General features: G+C 51.8%; 1 protein-coding gene across 3 annotated transcripts in view; it reads left to right on the forward strand.

Moving 5' to 3' along the window:
- NCK2 (NCK adaptor protein 2) overlaps positions 1–19,905 on the forward strand; it is a 139,879-nt gene that overhangs the window by 95,249 nt on the left and 24,725 nt on the right. For 2 of the 3 annotated variants that reach the window (XM_082641963.1, XM_082641964.1), the window contains exon 3: positions 362–603. In XM_082641963.1, coding sequence (XP_082498089.1) covers positions 378–603 — 226 coding nt within the window. In that variant the 5' untranslated portion in view covers positions 362–377. The remainder of the gene's footprint in view (positions 1–361; positions 604–19,905) is intronic. The other variant, XM_082641965.1, reaches the window with a different exon arrangement.

Consider the following 19,905-nt stretch of genomic DNA (forward strand, 5'->3'; position numbering starts at 1 on the left):
ATGGATGTAAAGATATCAGCTCTAAGGATCTGGTGTTACTTAATCTAGTGAACACGTTTAATTGTGATCCGGTTATTTAGAATTTTTTGGCAAGTTTTCTGTTGTTGTTGTTTGTTTTTAGCAGAGAAGCAGAATTCCCCATGTGCAAAAATAAGATTCACTTTATAAGGTCACCGTTTCTAAACAGCGTACTAAAGCTTGTTGAAAGGAGGTCATCTAAAGGTTGAGTATTTGAGACCCTGGAGACAGCTGGTTGCCGAGCTGTAATAAAAGCTGTCCGGGTGTAGTTTTCCGAGTGGATGCGGCAGCCATGGCGCTTGGCCGGGTGTCTAATGAGCCTCTCCAAATGTTTTGCTGGCAGAAGGACTCCATGAAAGATGACAGAGGAGGTCATCGTCATAGCCAAGTGGGACTACACGGCCCAGCAGGACCAGGAGCTGGACATCAAGAAGAACGAGCGCCTGTGGCTGCTGGACGACTCCAAGACCTGGTGGCGGGTGCGCAACGCGGCCAACAGGACGGGCTACGTGCCGTCCAACTACGTGGAGAGGAAGAACAGCCTGAAAAAGGGCTCCCTCGTGAAGAACCTCAAGGACACGCTCGGTGAGTGGCGGGCACGGCGGGACCCCGGCCCGGCCCGGCCTGGAAGGCGGGGGCCTGGTGCTTTCTCAGCAGATTCGGGGTGGAGGTCATCTCTTTCATTTGCATTTAAGGAAAAAAAAAGGGTATGTTTTAAGTATTGACATCTTTCTACTTGTCTTTTTAAAAAATCTCTGGACATTGAGAGATCCAGTGCAGAAATATCCGGCTGGTCATTTCCTAGAGGTTCTCGAGTTTGGAGGTTTATGTAAGCTGGCCTTTCTGTGTGTTTCGGACCCCCCCTGCATGTCTCTGTCTCCCGGCATCAACTTTCTGGAGTGTCCTGAAATGGAATGACCACCTCCGGGCATGTCTCCAGGTCCGCCCAGGTCATCCCATCAAATCTTTTTCTCTCTCACGAAATCCTTCGTGTGTGGTGTTTGCACATAGAGGAGGAGATGGCAAAAAAAAAAGCACTTTGAACCCGGGGAATTTTTTCCCTCTGTTAAATTGGTGGCGTTTCACAGCGCAGTCCTGGACGGTGGCAGCTAAGGTGGGGACTTGAGCAGCAGTGTGATGCGAGGCCGCCAGGGTGACCCGCAGGGGGCCTGCTGGGCGCCCAGCTTTCTTCCCACGCGCCTGTTCCCTTCCCTGGTGTCCGGACCTGGGAAAGACCCCGAGTCCCCTGAAGTGGATGGTGTCCGATCTCGCCTTTGCATGGACATCCTGCAGAGGGTGCGAGAGGGTGACTTCCTGAAAGTCAGCAATGCCTCCTCCTTCTGTGAGCACCATGTGGGTGGCCCCCGGGACCGCTGGTTATCACGGAAGAGTTTGCTCCTGAAACAGGTCAATGTTATCACCCACGTTACATTTCCTTGAGGTTTTCCGTTTTATTTCTAACAAGAGAATTAGTTTCACTTGAGGGAGGGGACCAGGCAGGAAACCTGAAAAGAAAATGAAACTCTGAATGTGATGAGTGTTGCAAAATATTCATCTTTCATTTTCTGCCATCTTGAAGGGTCCACTAACTCTTCAAAACCAAGTAAAGCCTTCATTCATTGGGTAGTAATTTTGTGTTGTGGGTTAGGTTATTTTCACGCCTTGGAGAGAGAAATGAGACACTGGCCTGCATGAGAATCACACCAGCTACCGTAGGTTCTGCCTGATGGAGAAATTCCGTTTTTCATGAGCAATCTGATTCTTTTTCACAAAAGTGACCCTCTTTATCGTTTTTTTCCAAGCATGTCACTTGAAAGAAACGTTATTGTCCTGTGCTTATAACCCTCTATTAACTGTGACTAAGAAATGTGGCATGGGACTTCCCTGGTGGTGCAGTGGTTTAGAGTCCGCCTGCCGATGCAGGGGATGCGGGTTCATGCCCCGGTCCGGGAAGATCCCACATGCCACGGAGCGGCTGGGCCTGTGAGCCATGGCCGCTGAGCCTGCACGTCCAGAGCCTGTGCTCCACAACGGGAGAGGCCCCAACAGTGAGAGGCCCGTGTACCGCAAAAAAAAAAAAAAGAAGAAGTGTGGGGAGCATGAGTAGGTAAATACTTTAGGAGTGCCCTGCACTTAATTTTATTTATTTTTTTCCAATTTCAGCTTCTCACCCACTAAAGTACCTTTTTTTGGAGATGCTCGCATTGTTGACTTGTTTTGTCTTCTTATCCTTTTTCAAAACTCCATTCTCAAGATTCTAGTAAAGAATGAAACACCCAGAAATGGAAGAGAATGCTGGGGAGTGAAATAAGGCAAAGCAAGCCCTCTGAGTTACGTACAAATTCCCTTGAACAGCTTGTCATCCCTCCCTTCAGTTTTTAGAACGAGAAGACAGCTGGGCTCTGAAGCACATCTGGCGCTGGGGTTCGGTTTTTCACAAGCGGCAGTCAGTCCCTGGGGCTCCTCTCAGAACTTGGGGGCCTGGCTCAGCCAGCCTGTCCTTGTGTGGGTGCCAGGCTGGCTCCCCCGCCCCGACAGATGGCCCCCCAGCTCTGCGGGCACACGTCTCCTTCCACAGAGCCAGCCAAGTTCCATTTTGGGAGCACACAGATTGTTAGAAGGCTCATCCTTAAATAGAATCAAAGTTGGCTTCTCTTTAAGCCTCTCCCCTCGGCTCTCCTTGGCCCTCGAGAGCTGTGCTGGGGAGACCTGCTGCTCTTCTGTGGACTGACCACCCTTTTCCAGGCCTCCTCCCCCGTCAGGCACATTACTGCCTTGGAAACGTTTGTACCTAGCATTATTTAATGTAAAAACACCAACAAAGCTATGTTCTGAACGTCCATATCTCTTCGTGGCAGTTAATATTTGTAGTCTAGAGACTGTTGGAGGTCAGTATGCCCATTGTCAGGGAGAAATGCCCCTATTCATTGTCTGTCTTTTTTGCTTCCATGTGTTTGTCGTGGTCACCCAGAGCCTTGCTTTTGTTGGACAAAGAGAGACCTTGTTGTCTTGGCATGAGTTTTCCATTGCCCCCCTTGAACGGTGTCACAGAGAAGGGAGGTACCCCGACAAGAACCACCGTGGCGGTGTGACTTATTTCGCCATCGTCAGACCTGACAAGGCATCAGCGTCGAGAAGGAAGGTGGGAAAACTTTGCGCAGCCTCTCCTGCCGCCCACTGGTCTCCGTTACAGAGAAGACTGGAGCTAAAGCATCCGTGGCTTCCTGTGTAAATGACCGTGACGGGTGTGCTGTTGGAATTATAGTGTGATCATAGACTGATTATGCACCCAGCAGAAGTTCTCTCTACTGTGTATTAGAAGGAGTGAAAACAACGTCAAAAACACCACCACACATGTTGACCTTCTGATAGCGACTCATGACATCATCCACATTTGTAATTCTACTGCCATGGAAATCCACCCAGTTTCTAAAGCCGTGGTTAAGATTTCCCCGGCAGGCACCTGGTTTGAAACACAATAGCACCAGACTCCCCGTCAAAGTCCCTGTGTTCTCCTTGTGTGTTGGCATCTCTAACTGCAGGTGACCGTGGCTTGGCAGAGCTCTCTCCTGCTTTCCTGTATCCTTGTGCTGTGCTGACGTCAGTCGCCAATTTAATTTAATCACATGTAATAGTTTGTTACAATAACCTCCAGAAAGCAGTACCTTTCCCAGAAAGTTCTCTCCGTTAGGAAAGGACTAACGCTCTTCCTTTTCCGGTAATAATTTATAATTAAATAAAACAATATGAACTCGTATTTGTAGACGGGTAGCACGTTGATACACTAGGTCTCCTCTCACGTTCAGCTTATGATCACGATTAGTCAAATAGAGCTTTTCCACAGGTAACAAGGAGCCGTCCTTGAGAACTGTTCCTGCTGGCAGAGCCCAGGCGATGTTTTGAAAGGCTCGCTGCATTCCTGGGCTCCGGCCTGGCCTTGGTGTTTTACACAACCCGACTCATAAAACCATGCAGGTTAGGTGTTGGAAAGCGTTGTGCTAAATCTTGTGAGATGGGGAAGCTACTCCCAGGGAGGGATTTTACTGAAGAATGGTTTTTGTCACCACTTGACGATGGCAGCTGGAACCCGTCGAAGCCCCGAAGGTTAAGTGTCTTTGCGATGGTTGCCGGAGGCCCAGGTGCTGACTTGGGCTACCCAGGAAGCTACGGTTCCATTTATAACCTGTTAGCATCCGCCCGTGGAGGGTTTGTTCCAAGGCACACACATCCTTCGCTGACCACCTCCTGCAGCATGTGGAACCAGAAGTGAGCTGCCCCCAGGGCTGCTGCTTTAGCCTTGGCCCCAGTGTGACCCTGCCTGAGGCCAGTTAGTCACCTGCCAGTGATGAACACTGGGACCGGTCCCCACCTCTGCGACTCCAAGCCAGACTTGGGAGCAGGGAGCGGCTACCGGAGGGGACCAGTGCTCACTAACTAAAAGAGCCCTTGTGCTGTTTGGGTTGATACCTTTGGTCGGGATGGGGCGGTTCCTGGGGGTGAAGTTCCCAGGGTTCTTCAAGGCCTGTCCGTGTACAGTTGACTGAGCATCTTCCCCAAGAGGAGGCCTGTGACAGAGATGGGTCACATGCCTTTAGCCTGAACTTGGGTTTCTTTCACCAAGTTGAATATCAGGGCTTACTGGGTGGGCGTTTGATAGGGCTGCGTCACAGAGATAAGCAGCTAGGATGTTAGAAGGAATCCTAGTGATGCTAGGTTCCCTGTTTTAGAGATGAAAACCAGGGCCTTACTGGCAAAACCGGGGTGGGGTCTGAGTGTGACAGTAAACATGTATCGGTGTTAACATCCCGGTTTTGTGTCGAGGAGGAGGATGCCCTTGTGTGTGGAGATGCACACCAGGTGTTGAGGTGATGCGACAGGACGCTGGCAGCTTTTACTCTCAGATAGTTCAGGGAAGATAATGTCCTTTGTGCTGTTCTTACAACTTATCTGTACATTGAACCAAACGGGCAGACGCAGAGTGGTTTAGAGACTACCCCAGGCCATGACGCTGGATCACAGCTGGGGAGAGGTTGTACCTCAGGCTTCCTGCTCTATCCGGGCATCTGCGGTGCCACAGGGCCTTACATTTGTCATCAGGCTTTCAGAGATCAGAGGATCGCCGAGGACCTGCTGAGATTGGACCTAACACATGCGGTTGCCACCGGGTGTGAATGTGCCAACAGATTCTTCCTCAGAACGGTTCCCCAGGACTTGGTTCAGAACTTTCTGTAATCATCCAGCAGCTTCCCTCCGTATCAATGGCAGGCAGGTGAGGGAACCCCGCTTCCTGCTGGACCGGCCCAGGCTGCTCTGTGTCAGTTCAATGTAGGCCTTTTTGTTATAACAGAGATGGGGTGAGAGATGGGCTCCAGCCTCCGTGATGGTGAAGCCTGGGGGAATTTTCTTTCTGGCACCGCAGGACTTTGCGCCTTTGCTGTGATCAGAAGCGTTCTCAGTAGGTCTGAAGCAGGGCGGGCGATCTGTCCAGATGAGCCATGGGTGATGGATGCTGTAGTTGCTGGTTATCGCAGGCTGAGCTGGAGTCGTCCCTCCCTCGCTCGGTCCCTTGGAAATGCTTCTAAGCCACCGGGTTCCCCGCTGAATGACCTTTGGGAACAATAACCAAAGGCTTTGAAACGGGTGCAGACGTGGTGTCGGGATCAGCTCCGTGTCACAGGGTGTGTGTGGATCAGATGGGGGAGGCCGGCTGGACGTTCTTTCATCTGGTGGGTAGAGTTTAGCCCGTGACTCTCTGCAGCCTGTGATGTAACTGGAAGAGTAACACCGGCCCGGACGCGCGGGGTCATTAGGACAGTGGCACTGCCCCTCCAGGCCCACCAGAAACGGCGGGATGAGGCCACTCGGGCCTCTCTTATCCTTGCGGAAACAGCATACATAGGAGGGTGAGGCTGGGGTCTTTTCAAATCCAGGCTCGACACACGCCCACACACCGGTTGAGCGATTTGGGGCGAGCCGTGGAAGCCGCAAAGCCTCAGCTGCAGCGTCTGTAGGGCGGGATAAGGGACCACTTGTCTCATCAGATGGTTGAGACTGAAATCCTTCACGTGAAGGATGCTCGAGGCCGGTCTTCGGTGGAGGGAGAGGCAGAGGCTGGGAGCCGGGGGCGTGTGGGAGGACAGTAAGTGAGCCGGCGGCACTGAGGGCCCTGGGTGACCCACACTGGGGAGGCCCCCATCACTAGGCCTGATGCTTTTGAAAAGGGGAGCCCCAGCGGTCGTCCCCTGGCGGACGGAGTGGTGGCCGTCGGGGTGTATGGCAGGCATCTTGATCCTGGTCCTCAGGGTGGGAATGGCAGTGTCAGTGTGTCAGCAGGAGGCTGGGGACGAGACCTCAGGGTGGCCCGGGGGGATGTCACCAGCCCTGGGCTTCGCAGGGAAGGCCCAGAACTCTGTGCCAACTGGGTGTGAAGCAGCAGGTTAGTCACAGGTGACTCAAGGGTTTCCAGCCTGAATGAAAAACCAGCAGAAAGACCAGAGGGTTAGGGAAGTAGGAAGAGAACCTGGGCCGTGATGACGAGACGCGTTGGAGTTGATGGCAGGCCCTTCGGTGGGAATGTTTCACGCTTCAGGCATGAGTCTCAACTTCAGGAGACAAAATTCAGATTTTTTTTTTTTTTTTTTTTTTTGCGGTACGCGGGCCTCTCACTGTTATGGCCTCTCCCGTTGCGGAGCACAGGCTCCGGACACGCAGGCTCAGCGGCCATGGCTCACGGGCCCAGCCTCTTCGCGGCATGTGGGATCTTCCCGGACCGGGGCACGAACCTGTGTCCCCTGCGTCGGCAGGTGGACTCCCAACCACTGCACCACCAGGGAAGCCCAAAATTCAGATTTTTGCTGTCACATACGGGCTGTGCTGACGGGAAGCTTAGTTTTTGACCAGTATAAATAGTTCTGTCTCGGCCTGCAGGGGAGCCCAGGCGTTTGAGGCACTTCGCGAGGTTCCTCCACCAAGCTTCCGCTCCGCTGTGGTCTCGGGCTGGTTCTAGGCCTCCGTCTACTTTCTACAGCCGCCCCCAAGCCCTCCCCTGGGAGGGAGGCCCTGTGACAGCTGGTGCCTGGGACCCGCGGGCTCCATAACCACCACCCCTGCGCTCCTGACACCCATGTCACACTGGAAGCCAAAGGGAAAGCTTAATGCAGCAGAAAAATTCAACCCGAGACCCGGAACTGATGTCGTGTGCATTTTCCAGTGTGTAGGCAGTAATAATGACTTCTGTGTGCCTCTCTGGTGCTACCTACCTGCACACCTTTTTGTTTAATCTTCCCAGTAACCCTCAGAGGAATATAGTAACATCCTTATATTTCACGTGAAAAAAATGAGACTCGGAGGTTAAGGTATGTGTGCGCCCAAGAACACACAGTAAGTAATGGGTTGAAATTCAAAGCAGGTCTGCCCGACTCCTCAAGCTCTGCTGTTGTTGGTCAGCCTCCGGGGTTGGGGATTCAGATTGCGGGGAGCCCTGGGGGGTGAGGGGAATGCTGCCTGCTTGGCATTGGTATTGGTGCATCCAGTCGCTCCCTGGTCCCATCTGCACAGCTGGGTTGGTTTTCTCCCATCCTTGCTGCAGCCCCTGGGACTCGAGGGGACCAGCTACTTCATGAGCATCGTTTCCTCCCAGCCCTGGGGGTTCACTTGTCAATAACCGCCTGGTTCCTTCACATTGAGGGGAGCAGGAGCCTTTAATTAAAATGATTCGGAAGCCGAATGTCCCAGGAACACACCTGCTTTTCCCCAAATCGATTCTTAGTTTGGCAGCAGTTGTGTCAGCAGCAGGCGTGTTCAGGGGGTCGGTGCACGTGAGATTTCAGCCGTGTTTGCCATTCACAGGCTCTTTGTGTGACACGGGTTTCTGCACTCAGGTAGTCCTCAGAATTGTCATCTCTGAAATGCCTGTCTTTTATAAAACTATTCATTGAAGACTGGCATACTTATGAAAAAAAAGACAATTGGAAAATAGAAAAAACATAAATCACCTGTGATCTTATCACCCAGAAATAATCACCGTTGGCATTTGCATCTGTTTGCTAAGTATTTCTACACACGTAGAATCAAAATCAGGTTGCAAATGTGACTTCTTCCTGGCATCAATACCACTGTCACCAAGCAGTCAGTCCTGAAACGTCTACCCTTGCGCGGAAGGCTGATCGCGACACGTGCCGGAAAGGACCTTTGCCGAGTGAGTTTGGTCCATGCCTCCCAGTTCCTTAGTGGTCAGGATGCTCTGTATAAAAGCGAAGAGGAGAAGCTGATTCTTTATAGTGCATTTGTCTTAGAAGTAGTTTGGTTTTCCAGGTTGAATGTCCATAAAGAATAAGAAAATTACCCTTAGTCTTTTTACATGTCACTTAAACATACTTCCTAAACTCAGTCACCTTCTAAGGAATCAGTACAAAAAGTACAAAGTACATTTTTCTCACAGTGCAGAGCCAGACCATGCCCCATGAAAAGTTTGTATGTAACATGCGAAGAAGATTGACAGATCTCAATTTGATTTTAAAGGTCCAGCTTCTCCAAACCATCATCTCTTCTCCATATTAAAGCAGGGACTCTGGGTTTTCAGAGCTGCATTTAACACTTGAGCTTGACCTTTTCGGTCTCTGTTGTATAATCTACCGTTGTACGAACCTGAATTACGTACTATGTGGCATAACTTAGAACTCTTTAGAATTCTGTCTTACGAGGTCGTTCACGGTACAAATGACCCGCCAAATGTAATGCCCACAGACTATGGAAATGTCTACAGCAATTGTGATGCCAGCGCCCAAAATAAACTTGGATTTGTTTGCATATATCGTAAGTGTCCAAGTATTTAGAACAAGAAACATAAAACAACTCACAACAGATTAGTGGGAGGATAATTAGAGAGAAAATAGAGACAGACTGTTCAAAAGAATGCTAATGGGAGAAAAGCCAGGAGAGGGGATGGGGAAGGAGGAGGGGTCTACGCTTGGGAGATGGAGGAGAAGCAGGTGTGCGGTGACACGGGGTCTTGAAGCCAGACACGTCGGTCCCCGGGCCCCTCGTGCCCTGAGGAAGGACAAGGACACCATGTAAAGCATTTCCCAGTTTCTTTCCCAGCGACTGGCACCTGGGTTGCTTCTTATGAAAATGATCGTTTTTCTAAAGAACATCGATACCAGCCTTTCTTGACTCAAAGTTACTCAAGTGGGAGCCTTTGGTTTTAGAATAGAGAAAACGTGGACTACAGATGCTGAGAATCGAGTAAAATCTTCTCTCTGTGTTTCCAACTGCGCTTCCCCATATGGCCCACACTCAGTTTTAGATCTCGTCCATATGTCTCAAACGTTCCTCTTCCCTATTACACGCTCATGTCTGTCCCCGGGGGCTGGTGTGGGGTGCAGGGGGGTTTTGTTCAGGATGGGTGCCGTGGTGCTGACTGCAGAGCCTCTGGGGCTGCTGGAAGGCCAACCGGGCCCCTCCTGCCCTGAGCCCCGAACCCTGCAGCCACCGCTGCTCTCTGCACAGGAGGGCACCTGCTCACATCGTCTTTGTCCACAAGCCACTCCCCTGATGAGCCCCTGCAGGCTGCCATCCCTCTCTCTCAACTCTTAACTTCCTTTCTCTGCTTCCAAACTCATGGATTCTCTGAGCATCCAGATTGTCCTCCGTGGTTCTCACGGCTGGGAAGCCACCTGGAGGGCAGCTCTTGGTGAGTTTTCGGGCTGGGGGTCTGCCTGTGTTTCCTCCTGGAAGCCAGCCATCCTGGGGTGGCTGTTTGCAGGGAACCTCCATTGATTTTATAGTTTTGGCTTTTTTCAGGGAGCAAAGCAGTTGAGTGTCTAACTTGGAAAATTTACAAGTGGGTGTTTATAGTGGAGCGTGAATTGGTAGTGAAATGGTTGGGGTCCTTAGGCACTGCTCTAAAGTGACCGGTCCTGTAGTATTTAGCCCAACATGCTCAGCCAAACACTGGTGACAGGAGTTGGCTGTAGGATCCAAAAGGGCTGCTTACGGTTCTTCTGGTGGTTGTTTTTGTGTAGCCTAGTATGTACAGTTAAGTTTAAAAAGTGAAGTTCAGGGCTTCCCTGGTGGCGCAGTGGTTGAGAGTCCGCCTGCTGATGCAGGGGACACGGGTTCGTGCCCCGGTCCGGGAAGGTCCCACGTGCCACGGAGCGGCTGGGCCCGTGAGCCATGGCCACTGAGCCTGCGCATCCAGAGCCTGTGCTCCGCAACAGGAGAGGCCACAACGGTGAGAGGCCTGCGTACCGCAAAAAAAAAAAAAAAGTGAAGTTCATTCGACACTTTGGGCTCTCTGTGTAGAATTCTTGAATCCTGGAAAGGGCTCTGGAGATAACCTGGTCCACAGCTTTTCTATGAAAATCAGACACGTTGAATTACTTGTCCAAGGTAATAAGGTACTTCACAGCAGAGCCAGGAGCAGGCCTTGGGCCCAGGCAGGGCGCTGCCACAAAAGCCAGCCGGGAACGAGGGCCTGGAGGCCGAGCCCAGCTACATCAGGACCCCTCCCTGGAGCCGGCAGGGGCCTGCCCTCTTAGTAACCAGCGTTCGCCTTGTCCAGAGCAGCGTGTGGTCCCGGAAGCCCTTCTGTCCAGCCTTGGAAGATGGCGTGCCTCTTGCACTTCCTAACTGAAGGCCAGCTTTGCACCGAGGAACGTCCTCTCCTGAGATGCTTCAGAGGGGCCCTCGTGGCTTAGCTGCTCCTGACCCAGAGAGCAGGACTGAGGCCAGGCTGTCCCGCAGGAGCATTTGAGGGAGAAAACAGACACGTGCACACCTCCGTGGAGAAAGCACCACCTGTTCTTTTCTCCACCGGACCTTGGCCCTCAACCAGAGAGGAAAACAATTTATGGGGCGATAATAACAGTAAAAGCACCATGACCGCAGTCGCGCGGCTCCTGCCGTGTACGGGGCGCTGCATTCGGTCCCTTCCTCAGGCTTTGGACCCTCACAACGGCCCCGCGAGTGCCACTGACATCCTCGTGTTACAGCCGCAGAAACGGGAGAAGAGAGTGTAGAACTGCCAAGGCCACAAGCCAGTGGGGCAGGAGCCGGGCCTGGAGCGGGGTCAGAACTGGGGTCCGGTTGTCTGCCAGCTGCTCGCACCCACCAGTGTGTCGTCCCATTACTCGGTCACTCTCTTTTTTGTTACCATATTTCATTTTGCTGAGCAGGCGTGGGCTCAAAAAGTTGCGCTTGTGAGCTTCTGCCAGGGGCTGACACTGCATGGTGCTTCAGGAGGTCACGTTGAATCCTTGCACATCCGTGGCCCACTCCCACCCCCGTTCTGCACAGAGATGCTTGTGCTGATGCAGCAGGTATGTGTGTTGAGAGGTACTGAATATGTATTTGTAATTACAATTTATAATTACAATTTTTAAAAAAATTCTTTTCACTAGCATCCGTGTTACCATTTGACTTTCACATTTGGTTGACCATGCTGTGCTTCTAAACCAGTTTTTTTCAGGCTTACACATTCAGTCATGTTATTTGCCTGCCTGCTCACAAGGGAACGGGCTCTCTTAGGAGCAGGGATGGAAATTCCGGTTCTGGGCCCTGGACCTGTGGACCTGTGCGATGGTAGCCTTTGCCCCCGACGCCTCTCCGTCTTGTGCTGGCTGCTGGCACATCTGCCCCCTGGAAAGGGGACCATCTGGGCACATGGATGGTGAATGGCTCCTTTGTCCCTCGGCCAGCTGGCGGCCCGACGCAGGCCGTGTGGATCTGCCACAGGGGTGGCAGCTCCCATCCATCTGATGAAGGCTCCTTCCTCCCACTGCCCCGTCCTGGACCAGCCCTCCCTGAACTTGGGGGTTCCTTACGGCACATAAGGGCACATTTCATCGTAGTGTGAGGGGTACGCACCTAAGGTGCGCATGCCTAGGAATAAAGAAGTAAACCCCTGGGTTCATGGCAGTTTCGGGGGGCGGAGCATGGAGCCCCCGGTGTTTCCCACAGGCCATACAGCAGACTGACTCCGCTTTAGGAAAGGACAGTGGTTTCCATCTTCAAAAGCTCGATTTAAGTTGCTGGCGGGAGAGAGGCGCCTGGCCCGACTTTATCCTCAGCCCTTCACCTCCCTGGGGTCTGGCACATCCCGCCCGTCAGGAGAAAGTGTTCCCCGCTTTTGTTGTCGGGACCTCACAGAGCAAGCGTCTGCTTTGCTGGTGCTGATGTGGCAGCGGCAGCCGCAGGGCTGCGGTTTCATGCGGGTGAGCTCGGTCCCCGGGGACCAGCTGGCCAGTCCCGAGCATCTCAGACCTGGCATGAGAGCCATCACCCAGCTGCTCCGGGTGGCGCCTGGCCGTCCTGTCACTCACTCAGAGGAGTGACCGTGGAGCGACCCGCTGGACGTGCAAGCCCAGGGGGGACGCAGCTGGACGCCTAGGGCTGCATTTAGTCCTCCGTCTTGGACGCGGCTGTGAAGTGGGGTGTCCTCCTCTTCGAGTGGACCTGGTCCGTGTCAGTGAGGCAGGCGTGGTGCCAGGTGCCGTATCTTCCACCAGTGACGCGGGGACGAAGGTGAGATGGACCAGCTCTGTGCCCTGCCCGCCACAGTCATGCCACCTCCGCCGGGCATGTCTCTGCCCCTCCCTCCCCTCCCCATCCCCTCCCTGGGCCCCTGCCCAGTCCCCACCCCGCCATTCTCCACACGCTCTGCATCCTCCCCAGGCTTGCACGTCCAGCAGGTAGCAGCAGTTGTGTCTCTGAGTGACAGGAGGGGCAGGTGCCACCTGGGGCAGCCACGCCCCAGTCCGCTTGGCCTGAGCCCCGGCCGGGTGTGAGATGCTCTGCACTGACCAGCCCGTCGCTCTCTGGGCTGCCCGGGGGGGTTCCTCCGAGACCCGCCTCGGATGGGGCCGGTGGCCCTGGGTCCCCGTGCAGAGCAGAGCAGAAGTCGAGGTCGGGGGGCTTTGGTCGGTTAGGCCTAACGTCCACGCCACCCAGAGTCACAGACCTCGAGTGCGGGCCCTTGGGGTAAATATTCAACCCCAGGCTCCTCTGGGGTTAGGAAGCATGGCCTGTGTCTGCTCACCCCTGTGTACAAGCCTGGGGGCTCCCCAACTTTCGCTCTGTTTTCTGCGGCGCACTCACCCAAGCATACCTCTTTTCTCAGTGGGGCTCTCCAGTTTGGCGTATTTCAGGAGGTGAGGTAGAAGCGGGGGAGCGAGAGCGGGGAAGGGTCATTTTATTTTTTCCAGAGCCCTTAATCGAAGTGACAGACATCAACTCAAAAGTAGCTAAAGAAAACAAACAACAGGAAGAAGAGGAGAATTTGAAGAGGGATTAGCTCACATCATTGGGAAGTGTGGTTGGATTCCGGGCTCAACTCATGTCATCCAGGTTCTGTCTCTGTGTCTCTGGGCCTCTTCTTCACACAGGCGCCTACAGGTGTGGCTGACTCTTTAGAGCCGGTTCCCCCGGCCCCAGACTGCAGGGGGAGTTCTGATCTGAGCCCTGGGGATGGGCCCTGCTGAGACCACGAGAAGAGAGGAACTCTGTTGAATAGAGATGGCATAGAGGGTGTGGAACAGGTTAAAGCAAGAGAGAACTACTGCATTGATCCTAAATGGTGGCCCTTCAGAAAATCCTTAAGTTTAGTAAATGTGAGGATTTTTCCTTTATTCAGATACTCGACTGTGAATTCTGGCACTAGATATTCTCTGAGGAGTGGAAGCTAGTCTGAAAAACTAGATACAAACTAAACGAACATACAGGACCATGAGTAGCTATTAGGAGCCAAACATTAAATATATCCTCTTATATGAAAAGTTACTTCAGCTACTTTGTACCTGAACCAGTCTTGTCAGACCTCCTTAGCATTTAGTGTTAAAAAGCTTTTGTATTACTAATTTCAGTTGACATTCCTAACCCTGATGGGGAAAAAGCCCCACAAATTAATAACCTCTATGCTTAACTTAGTATAAATGACATTTTAAGTGCAAGGAAATTTTCTACTTGCATCTGGTTTATGTCACAAATCTGATTAGTAGCAAAAATAAAATGGCTTTGCCATAGAGCTCCTGAAACTCAGGTGTGCTGTGTCTAAATGTGTGGGTTGGAATACTTGTATGAACTGTCAAATTTGTTTGGCCTTTTATCTTAAATCTACAGAATTCCAGCTGGAAGATTACAGAACTTATTTTCAAGTCGTCTGCTCTAACATCCCTTTATTTTATTTATTTTTTTATTTTTGGCGGTACGCGACCCTCTCACCATTGTGGCCTCTCCCACTGCAGAGCACGGGCTCTGGACGCGCAGGCCCAGCGGCCATGGCTCACAGGCCCGGCGGCTCCGCGGCATGTGGGATCCTCCCGGACTGGGTCACGAACCCGTATCCCCTGCATCGGCAGGCAGACTCTCAACCACTGCGCCACCAGGGAAGCCCAACATCCCTTTATCTTAAAAGGAGTATATAAAAGATTTTGACTTTAAAATCACTGACATTAATAATGTGTGATACATTCGAGCTTTATTAGAACTCACTCTTCAGTGCCTGTAATTTTATTGAAGAAAGTTAAATAGTGCTTATTATTGTCAATGAAAATGTGACTCAGGATCAGAGATCCAATGGCTCCATGCCAGAAACTCGTCACAAAAGCTGAGAAGCACAGTTTACCTTCAAATCCAACTCAGCTGTTGACCACTTACAATGACGCTGTCTGCTCAGAATCAGACATGCCTTTTCCTGATGGTGCACGCGTATTTTTTTAAAATTTATTTATTTAATTTATTTATTTTTGGCTGCATTGGGTCTTTGTTGCTGCGTGCGGGCTTTCTCTAGCTGTGGCAAGCGGGGGTTACTCTTCATTGCGGTGTGTGGACTTCTCATTGCGGTGGCTTCTCTTGTTGCAGAGCACAGGCTCTAGACGTGCGGGCTTCAGTAGTTGTGGCACGCAGGCTCAGTAGTTGTGGCTCACGGGCTCAGTAGTTGTGGCTCACGGCCTCAGTAGTTGTGGCGTGCAGGCTCAGTAGTTGTGGCTCATGGGCCCTAGAGCACAAACTCAGTAGTTGTGGCTCACGGACTTAGTTGCTCCGTGGCGTGTGGAATCTTCCTGGACCAGGACTCGAACCCACGTCGCCTTCATTGGCAGGCGGTTTCTCAACCACTGCACCCCAGGGCAGCCCAGCACTCGTTATTTTTTATACGGTTGTTAAATGCAGATAAAGTGTGTTGCGCAGCGCGTGGCTGGCCTTCCATGTGGTGACTGTGGACGTGGCCCCGTTGAGGAGCTCGGCTGCCACCTCTCTTGGCCGACTGTCCGGGGGCAGCTGCGGAGAGGCTCCTGCCTGGGGCCCCAGGGTGGGGGGCACAGCTCACTAGAGCTGCTGGGGGTGGGGAGAGTAGGCTCTGTGCCCCTCCTGGGCAGCCTGCTCCCAGCAGCAGCAACCAGAACACCGCTGAGCAAGCCTGTCTCTGAGATTTCTTCTCCATCTTAAATAGCACAACTTCATGATCATAGATTTAAGGAAACTGAGGTGTTCTCAGAGCCTGATCTTCACAGTGGACATTAAAATCCTGATCACCCCTGAGCACCTGCCACGTCAGACAGCATCTTGCTTTTTTTTTTTTTTAAATAGTGATTTCCATTGCTTCTTCGTTCTTTCCTCGTGGAAGGTATGGCAGTTTATACATTATTGAACGAACTTAGAGAAAGTCATAACTTTGCGGGAAAAAAGTTACTTAACATCACCGAATGCAACGTGCTGTTAGTAGGAAAGGTTTCCTAGTGGCTGCGTTCTGCATATTCTCATCCATGATGTGATGGGTCCAGTGCGGGCCGCATCAACACCTGCAACAAAACGTCCAAACACCACATTCTGTTCCGTGGAGGATTTTACGATGAACTTGAGAACTAAAAGAGATGCACACCATTTGAATTCATCCTAGATCTTGTGAAAACATGGTAGTGCTCCCCAGGCCTCGGTCCGTCCATCGTGGCCTGGCCGGAGCTGCCTGGGTGTCCCACACTACATGGTCGGTACCCGAGGCTGGGGTGTGGTGAGGAATGTGGCCAGCTGCTCTGGGAGGTGCTTCTGCCTGCGGCCCAGGCTGCCCCGGAATCCATGCTCTGGCCCTGGGGAGCAGGCCTTGGAAAGGGCCAGGAAGCGCGTTCTCCCAAATGTGGCCCAGAGAGCGGGCGAGTGGAAGCCCTGGTTAGTGAGGGCACCTGGTGGGCCAGGTCCTGTTTAGTTACTGTTCAGTAGGTGAAGATGGGCTGGGACTTGGCAGAAGCGGTGTGAGGCTCTTGCCTCTCCTGTCGGGAAAAATGTGAAATCATAGAAGGAAATTAATCACATTATCCTTGTTAAAATCAAAACACACATTGGAGTCGGGTTGTGTTTTTGATACAACTGGAAGAAGGAGGTGGTCTGACTTGAATGAACGAAGAAAAAGCAGAAGATGTGGGGAAATACACAGGCAGAGAAAGTGGGGAGCAGGGGAGTTCCCACACTGCCTCCTTCCCTAAAAGATAACGGATTTGCCTTTGAATTCGAGCCTGGACGCCAAGGCTGTCCAGAGCTTGGGGCTCACACACAGGTCTCTGTCCCCTCCAACCTGGCATCTCGTAGCTGGCACGTGGCGGCAGTCACGTGGCCTCGGGTGAGGTCCAGGCAGGGGGAGATGACGGGGTCCTGGACCTCCAGAGCCATTCACCTGCTTGTCCTCATTCAGAAAGGCCGCCCTGGCTGCTGGTGGGTGGGTCCCCTTCCTCTGACGCCTTCCTCCTCCCTCCTGCTGTTCCCCGGGCTCCCCGGGGCTCCCAGCCCTTCGGCCCCATCCACCCGGGCTCTGGCCTCGGGCAGAGTCAGGGTCAGGGAGGAACTGGGGGAGAAGAGGAAGCGGAGAGCCTTTGTCAGCAACGCAGGCGACTTTGTTCTATTTGCACGTTTCCACCCGACGCCCCCTCCAGCCTGCCCCAGCTGTCCCGAAGCTTGTCCTGGGGCCTGGCCTGTTGTTGCTGATGCATTTCTTTTTTTTTTGCGGTACGTGGGCCTCTCGCTGTTGTGGCCTCTCCCGTTGCGGAGCACAGGCTCCGGACGCGCAGGCTCAGCTGCCATGGCTCACGGGCCCAGCCGCTCCATGGCATGTGGGATCTTCCTGGACCGGGGCACGAACCCGTGTCCCCTGCATCGGCAGGCGGACTCTCAACCACTGCGCCACCAGGGAAGCCCGCTGCTGTATTTCTTATCCCAAACCTTCTTTCCCTAACCTCAGCCCCACTTCCAGCCGGACACACAGGGCCCATTTCATTCCCTAGAATCAGAGGACGTGTTCATCGCAGTTTGGGAGGGTGTGTCAGGGGACCTTGAAACCCCATTTCAGAGCCCTGAATGCATTTGCCCGTGGAAATCATGACACGAGTCATGAGAATCTGCCATCACGCTCCATTCACACTAGCCTCTAACGGAGCTGTGTTTCTTGATGATTCTGGATTAAATAGGCTTTCCGTGGATCACGGTCTGTCTGTGCCACTCCACTGGCTGCGTGTGTTGGGCCAGTTCCCTGGTCTCGTTCAGCCTCGGTTTCCCCATCTGCAGAGATGGGGGGAGCCGGGTCTGTCACAGGACCGTCGTGAGGTTCAGATCATGTAGATGTCAGTGAGGCCGGGCTCCTCCCTGCCCGCCCCTGACACACACCTGCCTCTTGCATTTCACTGCACCAGCCGCCATGTATCTCTGCTCCCATAAGATAGTGTTTCCCGGCTGCCAAATGCCTGACGGGCAAAGTTTCTGTTTGGGTGGCCGTCTGGCACGTAGGGCCACGGCCAAGAGTGTTCAGAAGGGACTTGACCCTCTCCTGGTAAAATATCTGAGAAAAAAGAAATTCAACACCCAGCTCAACACCAGTTAGTAAGAGTAATAATGGTCATTCATAAAGCACGTTCTGTACTTTATATGTATAATCTGAATTTAGGTACCTGTTTTAGGCTGATTTGTCCACCCTCAAAATTCATATGTTGATGTCCCATTCCCCAGAATCTCAAAGTGTGACTGTATTTGTATAGGGCCTTTAAACAGGTAATGAAGTTTAAATGAGGTTTCTTAGGGTGGCCCTAATTCAGCATGACTGGTGTCCTGTAAGGAGAGGAAATTAGGACACAGAATGCAGACACAGTGAGAAGGCAGCCGTCTGTAAGCCAGGGAGAGAGGCCTCCGAAGGAACCAGCCCTGCTGACCCTTCATCTATGACATCCAGCTCCCAGAACCAGGAGAAAACATGTTTCTGTTGTCGAAGCCCCCCAGTCTGTTATGGCCCCCCTTGCAGACTGATCCAGTGCCATCGTTGTCCACATTTTAGGGTAAGAAAACTAAGACCCAGAAAGACTAAGTAACTTGCCCAAGAGCACACAGCTAATTAGTGGCTGACTCAGGATTCCTGCTGGGGCTGTGCTCTCAGTCATTCTGCTGTGCTGCCCCCGAGACCCCAGCCCAGAGTTGCCTCAAAGACTGATTAGGTCATGTTAGAGCAAAACAGGTTAATTTTCCAGGGGTGTTTGTATGTAGAAAGTTCCAGTCTTGATAGAGACATATAAGCTTCTCTTATGGGCAGGGAGTGTGCCTGTCTTATCTCACTCTCCCCAGAGTCTAGGAAGGTTCCTGGAAGGAGCTCAAGGCTGAAGTAATTAAATTGTTTTGTGTTTGAAAAAAAGCAGACAAAGTAGTATGTTCGTAAGTCAGCGGTATGACTGACGTATGTAAGTGTCTTCCACGACGTATTATGAGGCATAAGGTCTTCCATGATGTATTATGAGGCGTAAGGTCTGCTGTTGTCTTTTCTGTTGATCTTGACACCTTTCCGCCTTTTTTAATATATTTTAAATTTTATTGGATTATAGTTGACTTACAATGTTGTGTTAGTTTCAGGTGTACAGCAAAGTGATTCAGTTATACATATACATATGTTATATTCTTAGATTCTTTTCTCATATAGGTTATTCTAGAATATTGGGTAGAATTCCCTGTGCTATACAGTAGGTCCCTGTTGGTTATCTATCTTATATATAGTAGTGTGCAATGACACCTTTACGTCTTGATGAATATTCTAAAAGCTGCTCTTCCCTGGCTCTTCAAGTAGGCTTCCTTGCTCACAAATTTGGAAAGGTCTCCTAGAGAGTTATTTTTAAATGTTATTTCTTGAAATCTTTGTTACCCATAAAAATTGAACACTGCCTGGCCGTTCCTGCTCGGCGTGCCGACTGCCCCGGGAGGTTTGAAGGCCTTCGTGCCCGAGACTTCTGGATGGAAGTTTACTTCCATGAACTGTCCTGTGTGCCTTCTGGATTAGGACGCCATTGAATCATCACAATGCCGTGTCATTGCACAGTTGAACTCACCTAGCTTTGAAATCAAAGGTTGAGAGGTTCATGTTTTCAGGTGTAAAGCAAATTAACTCTTACATGGAAATGTAAATGTTTAACTTGGTCCAGTGTCCCGGCTTACTCTTTATTTCCTGTGCACTTGAGTAAGATGCTGAAGAACAAAAAGAAACAGCAGAAGCCATTAGCTTAAAGAATTGGTGTCTCGGAGCTTCCCTGGTGGTGCAGTGGTTAAGAATCCGCCTGCCAATGCAGGGGAGGTGGGTTCGAGCCCTGGGCCGGGAAGATCCCACACGCTGCGGAGCAACTAAACCCGTGTGCCACAACTACTGAGCCTGCGCCCTAGAGCCCGCGAGCCACAACTACTGAGCCCACATGCTACAACTACTGAAGCCCAGGCACTCTAGAGCCTGTGCTCCACAACAAGAGAAGCCACCGCAATGAGAAGCCCGTGCACCACAACGAAGAGTAGCCCCCACTTGCCACAACTAGAGAAAGCCCGCGCGCAGTAACGAAGACCCAACGCAGCCAAAAATAAATAAATAAAATAAATATATTAAAAAAA

This window comes from Mesoplodon mirus (genome assembly GCF_964341445.2).
Source record: "Mesoplodon mirus genome assembly, chromosome: 14".
Taxonomy (NCBI): domain Eukaryota; kingdom Metazoa; phylum Chordata; class Mammalia; order Artiodactyla; family Ziphiidae; genus Mesoplodon; species Mesoplodon mirus.